General features: G+C 43.6%; 1 protein-coding gene across 1 annotated transcript in view; it reads left to right on the forward strand.

Annotated features, from left to right (window-relative positions):
• Positions 1–303: 303 nt before the first annotated feature.
• Positions 304–24,560, forward strand: part of pgm1 (phosphoglucomutase 1) — a 76,499-nt gene continuing 52,242 nt past the window's right edge. The window contains exon 1 of the mRNA XM_041208890.1: positions 304–693. Within this exon, the coding sequence (XP_041064824.1) occupies positions 445–693 (249 nt within the window). The 5' untranslated portion in view covers positions 304–444. The remainder of the gene's footprint in view (positions 694–24,560) is intronic.

Raw genomic sequence — 24,560 nt, forward strand, 5'->3', positions numbered from 1 at the left:
GCTTAGTAAGGGTGGGCTTGATTCTGCCCGAGTGAGAAGGGCAGCACAGCTGCTGCTGCCTGACCTTGGTGAGGGCGGTGTACGTGTTGCTGCTGGGGCTTGGCCTAAATAGCCAAGTGGTTATGGTACTGGGTTTGTAACCCCAAGATCAAGAGTTCAAATCTCATAATGGCAAACTATGAAACGATGTAACTTCATCTGAAACAGATGGAAACAGGTTTGTACTCAAAAGAGTTGCTGCTGGGCAGCCGGAGGGTGGGGATAGGAAGGGAAGGGGAGGAGCAGACAGGAGAGGGGAGGAGAGCTGTCAAAAGGCGGTGAGCAGGAAGGGAGAAGACGCTGTGAGAGAGCCCGTGGGTCGCGCCGAGACAGGAAGATATTAATAACAACAGGCAATATTTGTAATTGAAGAGAATCTCTCAACAACAACAACAGGAAAAAGCCATGAGCAAGATCCTGACGGTGAAGACCTCCCCGTTCAGCGACCAGAAGCCGGGCACCAGCGGCCTGAGGAAGCGGGTCGCCGTCTTCCAGTCGAAGACCAACTACGCCGAGAATTTCATCCAGTGCATCTTGGCGGCGGCGGCCGAGCCGGCGGAGCGGCAATGCGCTGTCCTGGTGGTCGGGGGAGACGGCCGATTCTACAATAAACATGTCATCCAGCTCATCATCCAGATGTCGGCGGCCAACGGGGTAAAAACACACACACACACTCACTCCACTGTTAACATTGTAACCCTCCCCCATCCCCCGCAGTGACACACTGCAGTTATTTACTGTACATTACACAGAAAACACACACACAGACCATTGAGCCCCTCTAATCTGTTCTGTGCAGCCTAAAACGAAACAGCCTCTTAGAAATTCTGATTTTATTTTTCCATCCACGATCGAGGCTGTATTGAGATTGTAATTGTTTGCTGTCTTAGCCATTGAATATTCGCCCTGTTTTAAAATGTTTCAGCTCATATCTGTGCAGATCCAGCATTATAGTTAATTGCTTTGCAAAAGTTGAATGCAAATTAATCTGGTTGGTTCATTTCAACTCTGAAAATAGTTTTTATGCATGCATGAAAGCTGTGGGGTGAAATAGTTTCCAGAATTTGCTTTTTGGTTGGTTAGATATATTTTAAAATTATTTTTCTTTGATGCACTTCCGCAGCTCGCTGACTTTCTGCCCCTCTGACAATTTGCCCTCTGGCGTTTTCTTATTTGTAATAAGATACTGGAGAGTATGCCAGCCATATAGGTTTACTACCAAGGATTTTGAATTCCTTTTGATGGTTTCATGCATCGCGTTTGTATATTTTCAAATATCTCGCAGTTCCTGTTCGCAGGCTGCCTGGGATTCTGCAGGCCTAGTTGCCATAGTAGCGGATAGGAGGGGGCGCAGGTTGTGTACAAGAGTGCACACACTGTTGCTCAAGAGCTTTTGTTGCAATGAGCAAAAGTCACTGCAACATTTAGAATAGGCGGCACCCTTTTACTTCTTGCAAAAATGAGAACGTCCCAGCGTAGGTTTAGAGCACGGGTGCAAAATAGAGTGCAGAAATTAAAATCTCTCAATCTGAAATTCTACCATCGCCCTGGACCCCGCGGAAAGGTCAGAAATTTAATACACAGCCAGGTTTAGAGCAGCTGTGCCTGCAAAATACTTTATGTTGCAAGAAGAGAAAAAAAACTCAATCGACCCTGATTTTCTGAGAGTTTCGTTGAGTTGCTGAACATACTAATTCAGGTTGGTGGGTGTCCTGACTAATTTTTATCCCTCAATCAATATCACAAAAACATATTATCACATTGTGTTTATGGCAACTTGCTGAGTGCAAATTGGCTGCCTCATTTCCTACATTACAACAGTGACTACATTTAGAAGTACTTGATTGTAAAAGGCCTTGGGACATCTGTGATTGTGAAAGGCACTAAATAAATGCAAGTCTTTCTTATATGAATGGAATGTGCACCAAATACTTGTGTGCTTCCTCTGTGGATTTAGCGAAGGGGGAGAAGCAAGCCCAAATTTACTTGTCTTCAGCATTTGCACTATTGTTACTCAGTTGTTGGATTGAAAAGGTAGAGGATTCAACTTTACCTTATCGCCACTTCTTTCAATCCCTCCTCCCTCTCTGTGTGCAATGGCACCTCCCTGCCTACTGGGGATGGAGGGGACTCTAGGTACCCCATCCCTCTCTCACCTGGCCACTGCTGCTTAGAGCTCACGCAGATGTGCGCATATCCTGCAGCTACTGAGTAGTTTGCTGGATGGTTCTCCTTGACAGTCGCCAACCTCTCCATGGAGGAAGTCATACATTTGCACATCTGAGACATGTCCTGTATGGACTTCTTCATTGCCATGCATGGTTGCACAATAGACCCTGGCAGCTCCACCAGATGTTCCCCTGTTCTACGCTGCAACTCCAGCACATTAAGTGTGGCTGACACCAGAGGCTCGTCATCATCTAGGGCTCAGCATGGGCCTGTCCTCTAACAGTCCTCTGTCTGTCAGGGCTCTTAGTTGTCACAGCCTCCGTAAGCTGCTCCTGCGTGCTCATCAACTTGTGCTCCCGAACTGATTTGTGAACGCACACCAATTGAGGTGAATGTATCTGTGCTGGTGATGGCTGCTAAGGAAAGAAGTGTCACTGCATCTTCTGAGGCTTAAAGGCGCTTCTCGGAGGTGGACTGCAGGGCCTCTGTCGAGGCAGCAACTTGTCCCTCTGGAGTTTGGAAACCTGCGTGGGAAAACAATTAGCTCTTCCCAGTCCTCCCTATCCATGTGTGTTGCATACTTCTTTTCTACTCAGAGGTGGAATCAAGTTCTAGTCCTCCTCGCTTTCATCACCCATCACTCCGATCTCACCATCAGTGATTGTCCGGCCATCCTGGCCAGGCCAAGAGCCTCCACTACAGCGGCTGTCAGAATTCTCGGGTCTGGCTCACCTCCACCCTTTCCCTGGTGTTGTAGGGTCTTTTCTCCTGCATGCAGAAGGTGAGAGTGAGTCTCCAGACCATGATCTCCAGATCGTGACCTGGCACCCTCCTCACATTGGCAGCCTTCATGATGGGTCCTCCTGGATATCTTTCTCACACATCCGCTCTCATGGGACATGGAGGACGCTGGCACATAGAGCCATTCCCCCTGAAGCTGCTGGGATGTATGGTTCGTTCTCCTGCCTTGCAGATCCCTACCCACATTGAGACCCATCTTAGGGTGTCCACCTGGCAGCCACAGCATGCCCATCATTCACTCAGACTTACCCTGGCACTGCAGGGAAGGTCATTGGACCCAGTTGAACTGCTGGATCTCAAGGCTGCTAACCTTCGCTGTTAACTCCATGCAACTTTCCTTGGTCAGGCAGGTGGGTCTCTTTCCATCAGCCTGGAACAAGATCTCCTGCCATTCCCGGGCTGCCTGGAGGTGAACCCAGAGGGAGGCATCGCTGAACCATGGGGCCATCCTTTGCGTCATTCCTCAGCTTCCAGCCTCTTGCTTTTCTGTCTTCACTGAAGGCTAAGGAAGTAGGATGCTGTTGTGGCCACTGATGGGTCCAAATCTTCCTACTTGAGTACTTCTGGCTTGGAGCTGATGGCTTGTGTTCTGAGCTGCGCAGTGACCCCTCTCAGCTGCAATCAAAGAAAAAGTCAGAGACCCGGGAAACACTCCAGGCAAGCCTGGCTGGTGTTTAACAATGGCGCCAGCCACTGTTCTGTCATCAGCTGACGTTGGGAACGCAGTCTTTCACCCATCCCATAGCATTTGATTTGCCAGGCCCCGTGCCTGTACCTTGTTAATTAGGTGATCACGTTTGGTGGCTGCTTCCGCCCCAAGCAGCATTACTGAGCTCTTCCAGCTCCATCGCCGACATTAAATTTCACCCATAGAATAAAATTGTGAACCTGGTGTCCCAAAACAACCGTTGTATTCTGAACAAGAAATTCCCAGAACAGAGGAAACACTTCAGGGATGTTCTCAAAGCATCCCTGAAGAGATCTAACATATCTACAGATTCATGGAAATTCCTGGCCCGCGATTGCCCAAAGCAAAGGCCACGACCAGACAATGAAAGGAGCACACAGCTCCCACTTTGCACCCCCACCCCTCAACCCAAGCAGCTCATCTATTCATTCCTGTCCTACATTTGGTTGAGTCTGCATTTTGCGCATTGGACTTGTTCGCTATCTTTGAATGCACTGAACTGGAATGGAAGCAATTCATCCTCGATCCTGAGACTGCTAAAGAAGGGGGAGAATATAATCATAGAATGTTTACAGCACAGAAGGAAGCCAATTGGCCCATCGAGTCCATGTCAAACTCTGCAAAATGATTTAGCTAGTCCCACTCCCTTGCCCTTTCCCTGTAGCCTTGCAAATTCTTTTCCCTTTAGGTGCTGACCTAATTCCCTTTTGACAGCCATGATTGAATCTGTTTTTACAAGTCTTTCAGATAGTGCTTTCCAGCTCGTAATCACTCACTGCTTGAAAATAGTTATTCCTTATGATGCTTGTGATTCTTTTGCCAATAATGTTAAATCTATGTCATCCAGCTCTTTGCCCTTCTGCCAATGGGAATAATTTCTCTCTCTTTAATCTGTCTAGACCTGTCTTAATTTTGAACACCTCTATGAAATCTCCTCTCAACCTTCCTTTCCCAAAGGAGAACAATCATGGCTTCTCTAAATAAAACAGAAACTGCTGGAAAAACTCAGCAAGTCTGCCAGCATCTATGGACAGAGAAACAGAGTTAATGTTTCGAGTCCAAAGCTGCCAGATGCTGATGCTGCCATGCTTCCTGAGTTTTTCCAGTGCTTTCTGTTTTTATTTCAGATCGCTAGCATTTGCAGCATTTCGCATTTATCCCAACTTCTCCAATCTATCCACATAACTGAAGACTCATATCCATGGAACCATTCTGGCAACTCTTTTCACCACCACCTCTGAAACCTTCATGTCCTTCCTCAAGTGTAGTGCCCAGAATTGGACACAGTGCTCCTGTTGAGGCCATACCAACGTTTCATAAAGGTTCTTAATGTTATTTCATAGGATATATGGAATAGAAACAGGCCATTTGGCCCAACCAGTTCATGCTGGTGTTTATGCTCCACTCTCGCCTCCATCTATCTTTTCTCATCTAAATCTACAGTTGTAACCATTTATTCCTTTCCCTCTTATGCTTTTCCAGTTTCCCTTTAAACGTATCCATACTGTTTGTTTCAACCAGTCCCTGTGGTAGTGAGTTCCACATTTTGACCACTCTTTGGGTGAAAAAGTTTCTTCTAAATTCCCTATTGGATTTTTTATTGAATATCTTATATTGATGGCCTCTAGTTATGCTCTTACCCACAAGAAGAAATACTCACTCTGTATCCACTCTAACGAAACCTCTCATAATTTTTAAGACCTCTATTAGGTCACCCTGCAGCCGTCTATTTTCAAGAGAGAAGAGACTCAGCCTGTTAATCGTTCCCTGATAAGTGTACCCACACATTTCTGTATCATCCTCATAAATATTCCCTGCACCCTCTCCAGTGCCTCTATATCATTTTTATAATTTGGTGACCAGAACTGCAGGCAGTACTCTTAAGTGTGGTCTAACTAAGTTTGGATACAGGTTTAGCATGCCTTCCCTACTTTTCAATTCTATCGCACTAGAAATAAAGCCTAGTGCTTGGTTTGTTTTCTTATGGCCTTGCTAACCTGTGGCACAACTTTTAGTGATGCGTTTGTACTCTTGAGACCCTTTTGTTCCTCTACTCCACCTATGCTTGCACCTTTCAAGTAATAAGCGACCTTCCTATTTTCCCTACCAGAATGTACTATCTCACATTTATCTGTGTTGAACTTCATCTGGATCGACAAGGAAGTTAAGGGTTCTGGGGACAGACAGAAAAGTGGAGTTGAGGCCACAATCAGATTAGCCACGATCTTATCGAATGGCTGAGCAGCCTTGAGGGGCCAAATGGCCTACTCCTAATTCTTGTGTTCTTGCGAGTGCCGATTTCTTAGAGATTGTGAGATTAGAGGAAATTAGACAGGTGTGGAGGGGCAAGGTTATGGAGGGATTTCATGGAAGGTTTAGAATTTTAAAATCAAGATCTTGCTTGACCAGGAGCCAGTGTAGGCTAGTGAGTACAAGGGTGATAGGAGGATGGGAATTACTGCAAGTTAAGACACAAGCAGCTGATAAAAGCAAAAAACTGCGGATGCTGGAAATCGAAAACAAAAACAAAAATACCTGGAAATACTCAGCAGGTCCAGCAGTATCTACGGAAAGGAGCACAGTCAATGTTTCGAGTCCGCCTGACACTTCAACAGAACAAGCAGCAGAGTTTGGCTGACCTTGGGTTTATAAAGGGTAGAATGTGGGAGGCTAGCCAGGAGTGCTTTGGAATAGTCAAATCTAGAGGTAATGAAGGCACAGATGAGGGATTCATAGAGTCACAGGGTCCTGGAGGTCTACAGCACAGAAAAAGGCCCTTCGGCCCATTGAGTCTGTGCCGGTCAAACCAGTACCTAACTATTCTAACCCCATTTTCTAGCACTGGGCCCATAGCCTTGTATGCCATGGCATCGCAAGCGCACATCCAAATACTTCTTAAATGTTATGAGGGTTTTTGCCTCTACCACCCTTTTAAGCAGTGAGTTCCAGATTCCCACCAACCTCTGGGTGAAAAAATTCTTCCTCACATCCCCTCTAAACCTCCTGCCCCTTAGCTTTAATCTAGGCCCCTGGTTATTGATCCCTCCACCAAGGGGAAACGTTTCTTCCTGTTTACCCTATTTATGCCCCTCATAATTTTATACACCTCAATCATGCCCCCCCCTCAATCTCCTCTGCTCCAGGGAAAATAATCCCAGTCTATCCAATCTCTCCTCATAACTAAAACTCTCCAGCCCAGGCAATATCCTGGTAAATCTCCTCTTCGCTCTCTCCAGTGCAGTCACATCCTTCCTATAATGCGGATTCCAGAACTACACGCAATAATCTAACTGTGGCCTTACCAGCGTTTTATACAGTTCCAGCATAATCTCCCTGCTCTTATATTCTATGCCTCGGCTAATGAAAACAAGTATCCCATATGCCTTCTTAACCACCTTATCTACCTTAAGGGACGGTGGACATGCACACCAAAGTCCTCTCTGATCCCAGGGTCCTACCATTCATTGTGTATCCCCTTGCCTTGTTTGTCCTGCCCAAGGGCATCACCTCACACTTATGCGGTCTAAATTCCATTTGCCATTGATCAGCCCATCTGACCAGCCCATCTATGTCCTCCTGCTTTATTTCACTTGCCAATGTTTTTTCATGCCCCCTTTTTGCTCTCCTAATTTCCTTTTTAAGCTACCCCCTACACATTCTATACTCCTCTAGGGCTTCTGCTGTTTTGAGCCCTCGGTGTCTGCTATAAGCCTCCCTTTTTTTCTTTATCCAATCCTGTATATCCCTCGACATCCAGGGTTCCCTGGATTTATTGGTCCCACCCTTTGGCTTTACTAGAATATGTTGGCCCTGTACTCTCCTTGTTTCCTTCTTGAAGGAGTTCCACTGCTCTGAAGCAGATTTATCTAAAAGTAGCTACTCCCAGTCCACTCTGGCCAATTCAAATCTGTTCTTATTAAAATCAGCCTTCCCCCAATTTAGAACTCTGATTTCTGGCCCATCCTTGTCCTTTTCCATAACAACCTTGAATCTAACGGAGTTATGATCACCATCTGCAAAATGCTCCCCCACTGATACCTCTACCACTTGCCTGGCTTCATTCCCTAAAATTAAATCCAGTACTGCCCCCCTCTCTTGTAGAACCTTCTATGTACTGACTTAAAAAGCTCTCCTGGATGCATTTTAAGAATTCTGCTCTCTCTGAACCTATCACACTATGACTGTTAATGTTGGGGAAGTTAAAATCCCCCACTGTTACTACCCTATTATTTTTACACTTCTCTGAAATTTGCCTACATATCAGCTCTTCTATTTCTCTCTGACTGTTTGGGGCCCATAGTACACTCCCAGCAATGTGATTGCTGCTTTTTTGTTTTTCAGTTCTGCCCATATGGCTTCAGTTGAGAAGCCTTCTAAGGTGTCATCCCTCCTTACTGCTGTAATTTATTCCTTGATCAATATTGCAATACCCCCTCCTCCTTTACCTTCTTCCCTGTCTCACCTGAAGACCCTATATTCTGGAATATTGAGATGCCAATCCTGCTCCTCTCTCAACCATGTCTCTGTGACAGCAATGACATCATATTTCCATGTGTTAATTTGTGCCCTCAACTCATCTGCCTTATTCGTCAGACTCCTTGCATTAAAATAAATACCATCCAACCTTGCCAAACTCCCCTTGTGCCTTAACTGGCCTATAATTTCTATGCCTTCCAGACTCACTTGTTTTCTCTCCCCCCGCTGAACCTCCTCTCAGGATCCCATCCCCCTGCCAAGTTAGTTTAAGCCCCCCCCCAACAGCAATAGCAAACCTCCCCACAAGGATGTTGGTCCCATTCCTGTTCAGATGCAACCTTTCGGCCTTGTACAGGTCCCACTGCCCAATGGTCCCAATTTCCCAGAAATCTAAAGCCCTCCCTCCTGCACCATCTCTCCAGCCACGCATTCATCTGGACTAACCTCCTATTTCTATACTCACAAGCGTGTGCACTGGAAGTAATGCAGAGATTACTTTCTTTTGAGGTCCTGTTTTTTAATCTGTTTCCTAGCTTCCTAAATTCTGCTTGCAGGACCTCATCCCTCTTTCTCCCTATGTCGTTGATCCCACATGTACCGCAATCTCTTTCTGTTTGCCCTCCCCTTTTGAAATGCCTTCAGCTATTCAGTGATATCCTTGACCCTGGCACCAGGAAGGCCACATACCATCCTGGAGTCACATCTATGGCCGCAGAAACGCCTGTCTGTTCCCCTTACTATCGAGTCTCCTACCGCTATTGCTCTACCCCTCTTTTTCCTTCCTCACCGTGCAGCTGAGCCACTCACAGTGCCATGAGCATGGCTGCACTTCCCAGAGGAACCGTCACTCTCACTGTTTTCCAACACAAAGAAACGGTTCTTGAATGAGATGCACCCTGGGGATTTCCTGACTCCCTGCCTGATACCTGTCTTCTGACTGATGGTCACCCATTCCCTCTCTGTCTGTACTTCTGTAAGCTGTGGGGTGACCACGTCTAAAAACGTGCTCTCAGCCTCGTGGATGCACCATGCACCTCATTGCCTCCAGCTGCTGCTCAAGCCGGAGCTCAAGTAGCTGCAGCTGGTGGCACTTCCTGCACACGTGGCTGGTCAGAGCGCAAGGATCGTCTCGGACTTCCCACATGTTGCAGGCGGTAACATGGGACTGAGCTGCCCTGTCATGCCTCTAGTTGAAAAAAAACCCTTCCTTTAAGTTAAATACATTAAATTATTTATGTTCTTTAAATAAAAACTAGAACCCTCACCTTTCCTGAGCTTAATCTATTTTAAACTGCAGAAAAACTGGAGAAAAACATTTACCCACTACTTACCAATCAGTTCTCACCTTTGTGCTGAGGTCACCTTTTGAAGCTTCCCTGCACTCGCGCTGGTTCTGATCTCTCCACCGCTCTCTTACGCTGTCCTGTGGTGTCACTCTTGTTATTTTCAACAAGAAGCAGGTCACTCTTCCCAGACTGCTTCACCGCGATGCTGACTGCAGGACACCCTTCCCAAACTGCTTCACCGCGATGCTGACTGCAGAACACCCTTCCCAGACTGCTTCACCGCGATGCTGACTGCAGGACACTCTTCCCAGACTGCTTCACCGCGATGCTGACTGCAGGACACACTTCCCAGACTGCTTCACCGCGATGCTGACTGCAGACCACTCTTCCCAGACTGCTTCACCGTGATGCTGACTGCAGGACACTCTTTCCAGACTGGTGCACCGCGATGCTGACTGCAGGACACTCTTCCCAGACTGCTTCACCGCGATGCTGACTGCAGGACACTCTTCCCAGACTGCTTCACCACGATGCTGACTGCAGGACACTCTTCCCAGGCTGCTTCACCGCGATGCTGACTGCAGGACACCCTTCCCAGACTGCTTCACCGTGATGCTGACTGCAGAGCATTCTTCCCGGACTGCTTCACCGCGATGCTGACTGCAGGACACTCTTCCCAGACTGCTTCACCGCAATGCTGACTGCAGGACACTCTTCCCAGGCTGCTTCACCGCGATGCTGACTGCAAGACATCCTTCCCAGACTCTTTGCAGCCGATGAGCTGAAACAGGGGTGAAGTTGGGTGATATTATGGAGGTGGAAATAGGCAGTCTTAGTGATGGCACAAACATGAGGGCAAGATCACACCTTGGGGTCATTTATGACACCAGTGTTGTGAACAGAGTGGCTTAATCTGACTGTTGCCAGGGAAAGGGATGGAGTTAGTAGCTAGGGAATGGGAATGGAAATGGAGCGGGTTCCAAAAACAATGGCTTCAGTCCTTCCAATATTTAATTGGAGGAAATTTCTGTTCATCCATTACTGGATTTCAAATAAGCAGCCTGATAACCTTCGTAAGGTTGTGACTCATGAGATTTATTGCTTGAATGTCACTAGTCTTCTTAACCTTGCCTCTTTTGGTTTTAAAATGAAAGTGGGTTGTGAAAGATCATGGAGTGTACCTTATATTGTAGCTTAGGTTGTACAGTTCTGTTAGGTTCCAAAGCCTTACATTGCTAATCGTGGCATACATATGTTCAGTTGCTTTGCTATTATTAATACTATTTATGGCAAAACAAACTTTACAAAGTACTAGGCCACTCATTTCTACTGTTTACTGGTTTACTACTAGTTCAGACAACATTTTGTTGATGTATTCCAGACTTAAGTTTTCATGACTGTCACATTTCAAAGCCCTTAAACTATTTTTCCACAGAAATAATTGGCTGTGGTTACATTTTATTAGAAAAACAATGTATGATTGTGCAAGATTTTTTTATAATTGGTCACCTAGATGAACAGTGGTTAATATGCTAAAAGGAAACTATTGTCCCCATGAACGAAACAATAGGTAATTCATTGACTTGTGAGTTTCATTGAAAACCATTCCTTTGTGCTGGAAACCTATTTGAACTCTGAATAGGGATACAAGAAGGAGGGTGGGACACAGGGTTGAGAATATTTTTTGAGGTAGGAAGGTTGCAAAGATAGTCGGTTTTGTTAAAGGTAATGCAGTGAAGGGCTTTGCTGAGGGAAAGAGTTTATGGTTGGTAGATGATAGTTAAAGCCCCTTGATAAAGTCAAGTGAGCTGATCCACTGATGTGAATAAGTGTAGTATGTTGTTATTTTGTATCATGCTGAGATAAGAGAGTGATCTGTCCCTTGGTTGAATATGCAGTGCCTGTGTGGCATCCTGGTTTCACACACAAGTAAAATGTCCAGATTGAAAGAATACAAAATGTGCCTTGAGAATTGATCTTAGATCTTCAATACCAGTTGTGTGACAATGTCACGAAGCTTGAAACTCTCCAATCAAGATGAATTAGTTAATATTTGTACTAAGCAATCTATTCAATTTCAGGACTGGTTGCTACTACCATGCCCAGCGCAATCAAGGCAACTCACAAGTTCAACTAAATTCAGCCTTGTAAGATGTAGGACAGAAAGGTACCAATGTAGCCCTATTCTTTACATGGTTTGCGTCCTCAATGCAGTACTTAAATGATGAAATCTATATGCACTTCAGTGCCTGTAATGTAGAAATGGTGTATTGGTTTGTGATTTTAATATAATAATTTACTATTCCATCATTTAACACCCTGCCCACCTGTTGCTTACTGAATTTGTCTATCCATTTTTGTTACTACATGATTGTCATATTTTTCCATGTTTTCAACTTGTTTCCATGTTTTCAGCTTGATTTAGTCCACATGTGAACTCCTCAATGTAAGTCACATTGCCTTTGGGCTGCAAACGTGTTTCTTGAATAAAATACCTTAAAAAATTAAAACAAAAGATTGCACTGTTTTGACTAGATGAATCTGATCTTAACAGTTCTCTGTGTTCTCCTTCCTGTGAAATGGGCAACTAGACAATTCATATCAATCTTTGCCTGGCTTAGTCTTAACCTGTTCCACCTTCATATAAATTTGAAGAATGTGGAGACTGGTAAGACCAATCATTTAAGGATCTGCACATAATATTTGAAATTCTAATTTGTTTTTTTTTCCTGAGTCTTGACAGGCTGGTTTTGAATCTGAAGTAAGCAACTTGTGTTAACACAGTCATGGCATTTAGCTTTCAGATTCAATAAATATCAAGGCTTAAGATAATTTTATCATGCAACAGTCCTCTGTGCCTAAGACAGAAATGTATGATTCCTGACCCCCTAGGATTTTCTGTTCCTGACCCCCTAGGATTTTCTGTTTGATTCTTCAAGTATTACCTTTTTAACTTTCATATCTATTGTATTCTTCAAAGCTTTAAGTTAAAGGTGTAAAGGCCCTGTATTACTGCAATTTACTAATGATATTTTTAAAGGAGTAAACAATTAGTGTATAACACACAAAAAGTAAAGTGAGTCATAAAATAACTTCACCCTTTGACCACCAACATTTCAAGGAAATTGCTGTCTCTTTGGGTTCGTAGAAGTTTACACAGTGTGTTATGAAAAACTAATATGTCAATAATAAAGTAACTCAAATGTAGCAGTAATTTTTCTGCAATGTATTAATCCTAAACTAGTAAAACAAATACTTAATGCACAGTTAATTGAAATTTTGAACACTTAATTCTGCTTCTCCTCACTTCTTTTCTCCATTGTGCTATTTTAGCTCATCATTTTCCCTCCGATATAAAGCAGGCTGATACTCCACTGTAGTACTGCAAGAATATTATATTGCCAGAGATGTTACTTTTAGATGAGACATTAAATCGAGGCTCTTTGTGCCTGTCCTGGTGGAAGACTCCTTCGCACTTTTTGAAGAAGAGCAGCAAATTGATCTGATAACCTGGCCAATATTCCCATCCAACATGACCAAAATACTTTAATTGGTCATTCATTTCATTTGGTGTGGGATCTTCCACTGCGCAAAATTGCTGCCGTATTTCCCTGTGTCAGGATTTATTTGGATGTGAAATGCTTTGGGTTGCTTTGAGGGCATGATGAGGTTCTGTATAAAAGTAAGCTTTTGTACTTTTTAATAACACTGTGAATTAATTATCGATGTCAGCTTGGCCCAGTCAGTGGTAGCATCCTTGCCTACTAAGAGAAGCATCAGCAATGAGAAGGATATGGGATCAAGCCCAACTCAAGGGAACATGTAATCTATGTTGACATTTACAGTGCAGTGCTAAGGTATCAAGGTGCCATCTTTTGAATAAGATGTAAAAGCAAGAACTGACCACCTACTCAGGTGACATGCAAGATCTTGTGACACAATTTAAAGGCAGGATAGATCTCCTGCCAACATCCATTCTTCAATTATTATCATTCATTATGTAATTACTGTTTATAGGATTTTGCATATGAACAGAGTACCATATTTGCAGATGTAACAACAATAATTAATTAGCTGTAAAGCAATTTGGAACTTGAAGTGCACTATATAAATGCAAATTCTTTTTTAAAGTGAAGGCCACAGTGAAGCTATATGAGAAGGTGACATCTGACAATTTCTGTGTTGAGGTCATCTCAATTACTTGGACGTTTAAAGTATTAATTTAAATGTAAATTCATAGTAAAATAGCATTGCAGTGTACTTAGTTTATTGATTCTTCCATATACCCACACAATTACATTGCTCACATGTTGAAATGTTACATATATATCACTTTAGCACTACATTTATATCAATAAAACTTGTGCAATGAAGGATTATATAATTGCCATGCAATGTGTTTTGTGGCTAATATATTTTACAGGGAAAGTTAATGGGCAAAAAAGTATTCTAGTATCCTAAGTAAACCAAAAGTGGCAGGACAAGTTGAGAGAACTGTTTAAAAGAAAAGTGTATGGGATCCTTGGCTTAATTAATAAAAGAGTATCAGTACAAAAGCAAGAAAATTATGCTTAACATTAATAAAACACCAAGTTAGACCTCAGCTGGAGTATTGTATTCCGTTCTGGGCACCATACTTTAGGCAGGATAGCGAGGCCTTGGTGAGGGTGCAAAGGAGATATACTAGGACGGTACCAGGGATGAAAGACTTCTGTCATTTAAAGAGAAGCTGGGATGGTTCTCTTTAAACTAGAGAAAGTTGAGGAGATTTGATAGAGATGTTCAAAATTATGAATGGGTTTGAAAGATTAAATAAGGAGAAATGATTTCCAGTGGCAGGAGGGTTGGTAAACAGAGGACACAGATTTCAGATAATTGGTGGGAGAACTAGAGGCATCATGAGGAAATCTTTTTTTGCATGGAACGTACTGCCTGAAAGAGTGGTGGAAGCATATTCGGTAGTAAATTTCAAAAGGAAATTAGATAAGTGCTTGAAGGGGGAAAGAAATTACAGGCCTGTGGGGAAAGAGCAAGGGAATGGGATTAATTTGATAGCTCTACCAAAGAGCTGGCAGGGGCACAATGGACCGAATGATCTCTTTTTCTGTTTAGTTTTAAAATCTGAGCAACTGTGGCTTTAAATCTCAAAAAGCTAGATGTTGAATATCTTTGGAAAAACATGTTACCGCACACTGAACATTTTGAAGGCAGCCACAGTGTGAAATGTATTGCACTGATGGAATACAAACCTCTCTGGTGCATGTGAAAATTTTTTCAAACTAAGTTTTCTTTGCATTCGAAGTGAAACTCACTGCATGCCATATACCAGCCTTCAACTATGCAAATATGCTTGCCTGAGATCAGTTTTTTAAACTGCAAATTTTAATGATGTGGGGAGTTAGTACACCACACGACTACCTCTACGCTTCTGATTTTGTTTTACCAGTAGAAAAGGCACAGACCAGGTATTAGGTAGTGAGCAACCAGCTTAAGATATTTTCGCACACTAGGGAGTAGATTGCTTGCATGTTTTTGTAACTGGGAAATTGAATGGTGCAATGAGATGAAGAGACAGAGAGCAAAAATCATATGACATTAAAAAATGTCAATTAGTTAAGTTTGAGTGGATTGGCAGATTATATCCGCGTATGGCATGATGAAGAAGTAGTAGACTGTGTGGGTTGTTGCTGATCACTCTTCACTTGCTGAGCAAATGATCTCCACTATTTCACTGGAGAATTCAGACTACAGATTAAGTGCTTCTGCATAGTGTAATCCATAATAATATATCATCCTGGATGATTATTGTATATTTTAAAGCAATATGATTGACTCTTAAATGGTCCAGCAAGCCACTCATTTCAAGGATTGGGGATGGCTAACAAATGCTGGCCTTGCCAGCGACGCCCACATCCCATGAAATATAATGGAAAAAAAGATTTCTCAGTTGCCTTGTTGGTAAAATCAGGTTAACCTTAGGTACTGCGTGGTTGAAGGATGGCTACATTAATAGAGAAGGTATTTTTTGAGCTTTGCCCTCAAAGAATACACACCTCGAAATAGGCTAATCAGAAAGAAATGTACCACACAGATGGTGGGGAATGCTAAACAATATTAAACAGACTCTGATATAGTGCAGCCTTTGGTAGGATACATGCACTTCTCATCCACAGGGGGGAAACATTGCAAAACTGATTGCTACACTGGCAAACAATGAATACAGCTGGTTTACACAAACCCACTTCAGCAAGACATTTTTTTCACAAAGTTACATTTTCATCCTTCTCCATTAATAGCTATTTCTTTATATCTAAATCATTAATTTCTGCAACTAAATGAGTCAATAACAAAAGATAATGATGGATCAACATATTTGTTATAAGCAACTCCAGACTATGACACTAAATTTATTTTTACATAAAATATCTAATTTCAATGAACTTTGTGATTGAATTACTAATAATATACCCAAAAATATTAGCACAAAAAAGTTTCTTAAATTTTTCCATTTTAACTATTCAGACCTCAACAAAATGTGGTAATTTTAAGCATTAAAAGCAACATGCATTTACAAAGCATTTTTTAAATGCTGTAAAGCATCCCAAGGCATTTAAAAATTATGCATTCTGACTCAATTAAATCCTGGCCAAATCCTCCTGGTTGCTAAAATAAAAGCAAAATATTGTGGATACTGGAGATCTGAAATAAAAATCTAAAGTGCTGGAAAAGCTCAGCAGGTCTGGCAGCTACTGTGGAGATAAAGAGTTAACATTTTGAGTCATTATGGCTCTTCTTCGGAACCCCCCTGCTAAGCTTTGCAGCACCTTTTGTTTTTATCCCTTCCTGGTCACTGCTTTGAATGCAACAACTGAATACCCAACAATATTTTTAAAAATTCATTTACGGGATGTGACTGGCTATGCCAACATTTATTGCCCATCCCTAATTGCCCTTGAGAAGGTGGTGGTGAGATGTCTTCTTGAACCGCTGCAGTCCATGTGGTGTAGGTACACCCACAGTGCTGTTAGGGAGAGAGTTCCAGGATTTTGACCCAGCGACATTGAAGGAACAGTAATATATTTCCAAGTCAGGATGGTGAATAGCTTGGAAGGGATGCTCCAGGTTGTGGTGTTCCCATGTGTCTACTGCCCTAGTCCTTCTAGATGGTAGCAGTCATGGGTTTGGAAGGTGCTGTCTAAAGAGCCTTGATGAGTTGCTGCAGTGCATCTTGTAGATGGTACACCCTGCTGCCACTGTGCGTCAGTGGTGGAGGGAGTGAATATTTGTGGAAGGAGCTGCCAATCAAGTGGGCTGCTTTGTCTTGGATGGTGTTAAGCTCTTTGAGTGTTGTTGGAGCTGCACTCATCCAGGCAAGTGGAGAGTATTCCATCACACTCCTTGTAGATGGTAGACAGGCTTTAGTGAGTCAGGAGATGAGTTACTCACCGCAGGATTCCTAGCCTCTGACCTGCTCTCATAGCCACAGTATTTATATGGGCTAGTCCAGTTCAGTTTCTAGTCAATAGTAACCCCCAGGATGTTGATAGTGGGGGATTCAGCAATGGTAATGCCATTGAATGTCAAGGGGTGACGGTTAGATTCTCTCTTGTTGGAAACGGTCATTACCCAGCATTTGTGTGGTGCAAATGTTACTTATCACTTGTCACCCCAAGCCTGGATATTGTCCAGGTCTTGCTGCATTCGGACATGGACTTCTTCAGTATCTGAGGAGCCATGAATCGTGCTGAACATTGTGCAATTATCAGTAAACATCCCTACTTCTGACCTTATGATGGAAGGAAGGTCATTGATGAAGTAGCTGAAGATGGTTGTGCCTAGGTCACCACCCGGAGGAACTTCTGCAGTGATGTCCTGGAGCTGAGATGACTAACCTCCAACAACCACAGCCATCTTCCTTTGTGCTAGGTATGACTCCAACCAGCGGAGAGTTTTCCTCCTGATTCCTGTTGACTCCTTTTGCTAGGGCTCCCCGATGCCACACTCGGTCAAATGCTGCTTTGGTGTCAAGGGCAGTCACTCTCACCTCACCTCTGGAGTTCAGCTCTTTTTTGTCTGTGTTTGAACCAAGGCTGTAATGAGGTCAGGAGCTGCCTGACAGAACCCACACTGAGCATCAATGAGCAGGTTATTGCGAAGCAAGTGCTGCTTGATAGCACTGTTGATGACCCCTTCCAGCATTTTCTGATGATCGAGAGTAGACTAATTGGCTGGGTTGCATTTGTCCTGCTCTTTGTGTACAGGACATACTTGGGTAATTTTCCACATTGCAACGTAGATGCCAGTGTTGTAGCTGTACTGGAACAGTTTGGCTAGGGGTGCTCCAAGTTCCAGAGAACAACTCTACAGTACTATTGTCAGAATATTGTCAGGGCCCATAGCCTTTGCAGTTTCCAGTGCCTTCAGCCGTTTCTGGATATCATGTGGAGTGAATTGAATTGGCTGGAGACTGGCATCTGTGATGTTGGTAATCTCCAGAGGAGGCTGAGTTGGATCATCCATTTGGCACTTCTGGCTGAAGATTGTTGCAAATGCTTCTGACTTATGCTGGGCTCCCCCATCATTGAAGATGGGGATATTTGTGGAGCCGCCTCCTACAGTGAGTTGTTTAATTGTCCACCACTATTCACTACTGGATGTGGCAGGACTGCAGAGCTTAGATCTGATCCATTGGTTGTGGAATTGCATAGCTCTGTCTAATGCTTGCTGCTTATGCTGTTTGGCCTGCAAGTAGTTCTGTGCTGTAGCTTCACCAAGTTGATAACTCATTTTTAGTTATGCCTGGTGCTGCTCCTTGCATGCCCTCCTGCACTCTTCATTGAACCAGGGTTGATTCCCTGGCTTGGTGATAATGGTAGAGTGGGGTTATGCCAGGTCATGAGGTTATAGATTGTGATTGAGTGCAATTCTGTCGCAGACGCCCCACTGCGCCTCATGGTTGCCCAGTTTTGAATTGTTAGATCTGTTTGAAATCTATCCCAATCAGCACTTTGGTAGTGCTTCATAACACGATGGAAGGTATCCTCTAAATGAAGATGGGACTTAATCTCCACAAAGACTGTGCAGTGGTCACTCCTCCCGATACTGTCATGAACAGATGCATCTGCGGCATGGTGAGAATGAGGTCAAGTATGTTTTTCCTCTTGTTGGTTCCCTCATCACCTGCCACAGACTCAGTCTAGCAGCTGTATCCTTCATGACTCGGCCAACTCGGTCTGTAGTGGTGCTACAAGCCACTTTTGGTGATATACATTGAAGTATACATTATACATGCTGCGCCCTTGCCACCCTCTGTGCTTCCTCCAACTGGTGCTCATCATGGAGGAGCACTGATTCATCAGCTGAGGGGAGATGGTACATGGTAATCAACAGGAGTTTCCCTTGCCTATGTTTGACTTGGTGCCATGAGACTTCATGGGGTCCGGAGTCGATGTTGAGAATTCACAGCGCAACTTCTTCCCGACTGTATACCACTGTGCTGCCACCCCTGCTGGGTCTGTCCTGCAGGTGAGGCAGGACACACCCAGGGATGGTGGTATCTGGGATATTACCAGTAAGGTATGATTCCGTGAGAATGACTATGTCAGGCTGTTGCTTGACTAGTTTGTGAGACAGCTTTTTTGACACAAGCCCCCAGATGTTAGTAAGGAGGACTTTGCAGGGTCAACAGGACTGAGTTCGTCGTCGTCATTTCCTGTGCCTAGTTTGATGCCGGGTGGTCTATCTGGTTTCATTTCTTTATTGATTTGTTTTTAGCAGATTGATGCAACTGAGTGGCTTGCTAGGCTATTTCAGAGGGCATTTAAGAGTCAACCACATTGCTGTGGGTCTGGAGTCACACGTAGGCCAAACCAGGTAAGGATGGCAGATTTCCTTCCCTAAAGGACATTAGTGAACCAGATGGGTTTTTATTATAATCAACATGGTTTCATGATAACCATTAGTTTTTTAAGACCACTACACCACCTTATTTTATTTTTAATTTCCTGCTTTTTGCTTTGAACATGTGCCTGGAAATTACTCAGGCAAAGTAAAGTATTTTAGGTCAATATATTGTGTTGGAGTGGCATTCATAGTGGGAAGAATGCAAATTTGATTTCAAACCCACTCCTGTTCCCAGTATATGTGAGCCACTATGCACACCTTCTGACTGCTGGTAGAGAGCAGTATTGCTGGAGTTGGACAGGAAAAAAATGAGGGTAAATTGCAAAAGCTTGTTTAAAAGATATTCTTCATGGAGCACAACTTTCACTTTGTAAGATATTTTTTCCTTCCCAAAAGTCCCCATAGCTTTTATCATTCTGGCTGTGGTTCCTGTTTGATGTTGGGGGAAGATCCATGCAGACTGATGTGAGGATCACAATACTGACATATCCAGGTGCGTCAGAATTCTGTGGGATATCAGAGTTGGTGACATGATTCTTCACCTTGATGGAAATGGGCTCCATGTTGCAGGAATGTGCTAGGTGAATAAAAGACCGTATCTCTGGATTTTAAAGGAATCAAATACCTGTTCTCTCCTTAGAGCCCACACCAACAGCTAAGAAAGTGGCCTCATGCCAGAATTTTGCAGTGCTGCTGAGCGGTACAAGAACAAACTAAGGCAACAATGCCATCCAGGTAGGCAATATAGAAACATAGGGCAGAATTTTGCCATCGGTGAGCAGGGGATGGGGCCTGCTCGCTGACGCGTAAGATGACATGGGATGATGTCGGCTGGAACCTCCGACGTCATCCCGACCCATTTAAATTTTCAGGAAGGCAGGGGATGCAGCAAAATTAGCTGCGCACCTGCTGACCTGTCAATGGCCAATTGAGCCAATGCAATTAAAGGACCTGCTTATCCAACCTTAAGGTTGGCGGGCCGGCCAGGAGACCCAGCAGGCAATAGAAAAAACATGAAACCTCATCCACTGGCGGGATGAAGTTTCATGTTGAGTTTTAAAAAGTTCAATAAACTTATTTTGTAAATTATGAACATGTCCCATCTCATTGTCACATGAGGGGGACATGTTAGGGAATTTTTATTTTTCTATTTTTCATATTTTTAAAAGTGTAAGCGATCTCCCTGAGGCAGCACTTTGCCTCAGGGAGATGTGTGCTCTTTCATGCGCATGCACGAAAGAGCGCATCTCGCTTTTGGGGAATCACCCCCCTCCCGCCCGCACAGGAAGCACATAGCGCTTCCCGCCAGACGTCAAACTGGCTGGGCCTTAATTGGCATGCCCACATAAAATGGCGGCGGGGCCCATTTCTCCAGCGGGGATCGGTTCCCTGCCCGCCGGAGATTGGGTCAGGCCTGCCCACCCGACAGGCAGAAAATTCTGCCCATAGAAAAAAATTATGGTACAGAAGGAAGCCATTTGGCTCATCATATTCTTGCTGGCTGACAAAGAACTATCCAGCCTAACCCCACTTTAAAGCTCTTGATTGTGTCACTGTAGGTTATGGCACTTCATGTGTGTATCAAAGTATTTTTAAAATACGATGAGGATTTCTGTCATTATCACCCTTGCAGGCAGCGAGTTCCGGACTCCCACCACCCTGTAGGTAGAAAAAAAAACCCTCAATTCCCGTCTAATTCTACCAATTACTTCAAATCTGGTATTGACATTGCTGTTCATGGAAATAAATCCTTCCTATCCACTCTTATCTAGGCCCCTCATAATGTTATAAGCCTCAATTAAATCTTCCCTCAACCTCATTTGATTCAAAGGCAACAACCCCAGCCAAGGACTTGGCCTGCTGCAATGCTCCAGTGAAGCCCAATGCAAAAGGAGGGACCGCACCTCAGAGAACCATAGAAAAGTTACAGCCCAAAAGGAGGCCATTCGGCCTATCTTGTCCATGCCAGACTGAGGGCACCCAGGTGTGCTTTCTAATCCCACCTTCCTGCGCCCGGCCCATAGCCCTGCAGTTTACAGCACTTAAGGTGCAGATCCAGGTACTCTTTAAAAGAGTTTAGAGTTTCTGCCTCTACCACCAACTTGGGCAGCGAATTCCAGACACCCACTACCCTCTGCATAAAAAGTTTCTTCCTCAAGTCCCCCCTACATCTTCTGCCACTTATCTTGAATTTATGTCCCCTGATTCTAGAATTCTCCACCAAGGGAAACAATTTTATCCTGTCAACTCTATCTATTCCCCTCATAATTTTGTACACCTCAATCAAGTCACCTCTCAACCTTCTTTGTTCTAAGGAAAATAACCCCAATCTATCCAATCTCTCCTCATAGCTACACTTTTCTAAGCCTGGCAACATTCTTGTAAACCTCCTCTGCATGCTCTCCAGAGCTATTACATCCTTCCTGTAATGTGGTGACCAGAACTGCACACAATACTCCAGTTGTGGCCTCACCAGTGTTTTATACAATTCCAACATTATATCCTTACTTTTATATTCTATACCTCTGCCAATGAAGGAGAGCATTCCATATACCTTCTTTACAACCTTGTCTACTTGAACTGCTGCCTTCAGGGACATGTGTACTTGTATGCCAAGATCTCTAACTTCATCTATCCCTCTTAGTATATTCCCATTTATTTTGTGATCCCTGTAACCGTTTGACCTCCCTAAATTTATGACCTCACACTTCTCTATGTTAAAATCCATCTGCCACTTTACCGCCCACTCCACCAACCCATCTATATCATTTTGGAGATTATGGCTATCCTCTACACTATCCACTACTCGGCCAATCTTTGTGTCATCTGCAAATTTCCCAATCATGCCCCCCGCGTTCACGTCCAAATCGTTAATATATAAAACAAACAGCAAGGGTCCCAACACCGAGCCCTGTGGAACACCACTTGAGACAACTTTCCATTTGCAAGGGCATCCATCAGCCATTACCCTTTGTTTCCTGTTACAAAGCTAACCTTTTATCCAGTTTGCCACATTACCCTGAATCTCATGGGCTTTTACTTTCCTGACCAATCTACCATGTGGGACCTTGTCAAATGCCTCCCTAATCTTCCAATTAGGGACTTTACAGCCTTCTGGATTTAATGTTGAGTTCAACAACTTCAGACCATGAACTCTCTCCCTCGTTTTTACCTCTATTTTTTAAAATCCAATTTTTAAAATGTATTTTTCCCAACCTCAACAGACCGCCCCCCCCCCCAACCCCGGGGCCATCTCTCACTTGTTCTGATGTGTCCTGCTTTTACAGAGCGCTGACCCTTGTTCTGCTATTAATACATTCTGCTATCTCACCTTTAAGCCACTATAAGCATCTTCTTTAGTCTTTAACACTACCATTAACACTTCCTTTGTCCTGTGTCCATGACATCTTTGTCAAATTTCTCCTGAGTTCCCTGACCTTCTGTTTTGCTCTACCCCCTCTTAAACAGTATAAAACCTATCACATTTCCACCTCTCTTCAGCTCTGAAGAAGAGTAATACGGACTTGAAACATTAACTCTGTTTCTCTCTCTGCAGATGCTGCCAGATCTTCTCAGTTTTTCCAGCATTTTCTGTTTTTAGCATCCACGGTATTTTGTTTTTATTATGTAAAAATGTATGTTGCCACAGCAACTCAGGCTCCCTGAGTGATCTGTAACACACCATCATCACTCTGTTTAGACCCCTCATGACTTTGAACACCTCTATCAAACCCCCTCTCAACTTTCTCTTCCCTAAGGAAAACAACACCAACTTCTCCAATCTATCCACAAAACTGAAGTTCTTCATCCTTAGAACCATTCTCATAAATCTTTTCTCCACCCTTTCTAAAGCCTCACGTCCTTCCTGTAGTGCGGTGCCCAGAATTTGGACGCAATACTCAGGTTCAGGCCAAACCAGTGTTTTGTAAAGGTTCATCATAACTTCCTTGTACCCCACACTTCTATATATGAAACTTAGGACCCTGTATGCCTTTTTAACCACCTTCTCAAACTGCCCTGTCTTCTTCATTGATTTGTACAGATACGCCCCCAGGTCTCTCTGTTCCTACACCACCTTTAGAATTGTATCCTTTATTTAGATGATCTTTCCTTGTTCTTCCTTCCAAAATCTATCACTTTGCACTTCTCTGCATTAAATTGCACCTGCCCATTCCACCAACCTGTATATATCCCCTTGAAGTTTTTCACTACTCCTCCTCACAGTTCACTATACTTTCCAGTTTTGTGTCAGTTCAACTTTTTAGATTGTGTCTTGTACATCCAATCATTCACATAGATCAAGAAAAGCAGTGGTCCTAGTACCGACCTCTGGGGAACATCACTGTATACCTTTCTCCAGTCCAAAAAATAACTCTTCACCACTACTCTGTTTCCTGTCACTCATTACTATTCATGCTGTTCTGTCCCTTTTATTCCATAGGCTGGCAAGCTTGTTAGGTAGCACTTTATCAAACTCCTTTTGGAATTCCATGTATATCACATCAACCACATTACCCTCATCAACCATCTATGTTACCTCATCAAAAAGCTCAATCAAGTTAGCTAAACATGATTTGCCTTTAATAAATCCATGCTGGCTTTTCCTTAATTCACACTTGTACAAATGACTGTTAATTTTGTTCCAGATTATCATTTCTAAAAGCTTTCCCACCACCAAGTTTAAAGTGACCGGCCTGCGACTGCTGGGTTTATCCTTACACACCATGTCCTCGCTGGAATCACACCTCCCCCCTATCCAAGGAGGATTGGAAGATTGTGGCCAGTATCTCCGCACTTTCCACCTTTACTTCCCTCAGCATTCTTGGATGCATCCCACTGGATCCTGTTGCCTTTTAAACTTGCTGCTAGCCTTTCTAGTATTTCTGTTTTATCAATGTTTTAAGCCATTTAGTAGTGTCTTGCTTATTTCCTTTTGCACTATTCCTTTGGTAATATCCTGTTCCTTGGTGAAGAGAAATTAATACCTCAGCCATGCCCTCTGCTTCCACATGTAGGTCTCATTTTTGGACCCTAAATGCCCCCACCCCTCCTTTTAATGCCCGTCTACTGTTTATACATATATAGAGTTTCCGTTGATTGCAGTCTGCGTGGGGTAGGGTGTGGATGCTTAAAAGAGCGACCCTCTGAAGCTATGTAGAATATTCTACGCATATGCGGACTCCCGGAGTAGTTGTTGG

Source organism: Carcharodon carcharias, chromosome 16 (genome assembly GCF_017639515.1).
Source record: "Carcharodon carcharias isolate sCarCar2 chromosome 16, sCarCar2.pri, whole genome shotgun sequence".
Classification (NCBI taxonomy): Eukaryota; Metazoa; Chordata; class Chondrichthyes; order Lamniformes; family Lamnidae; genus Carcharodon; species Carcharodon carcharias.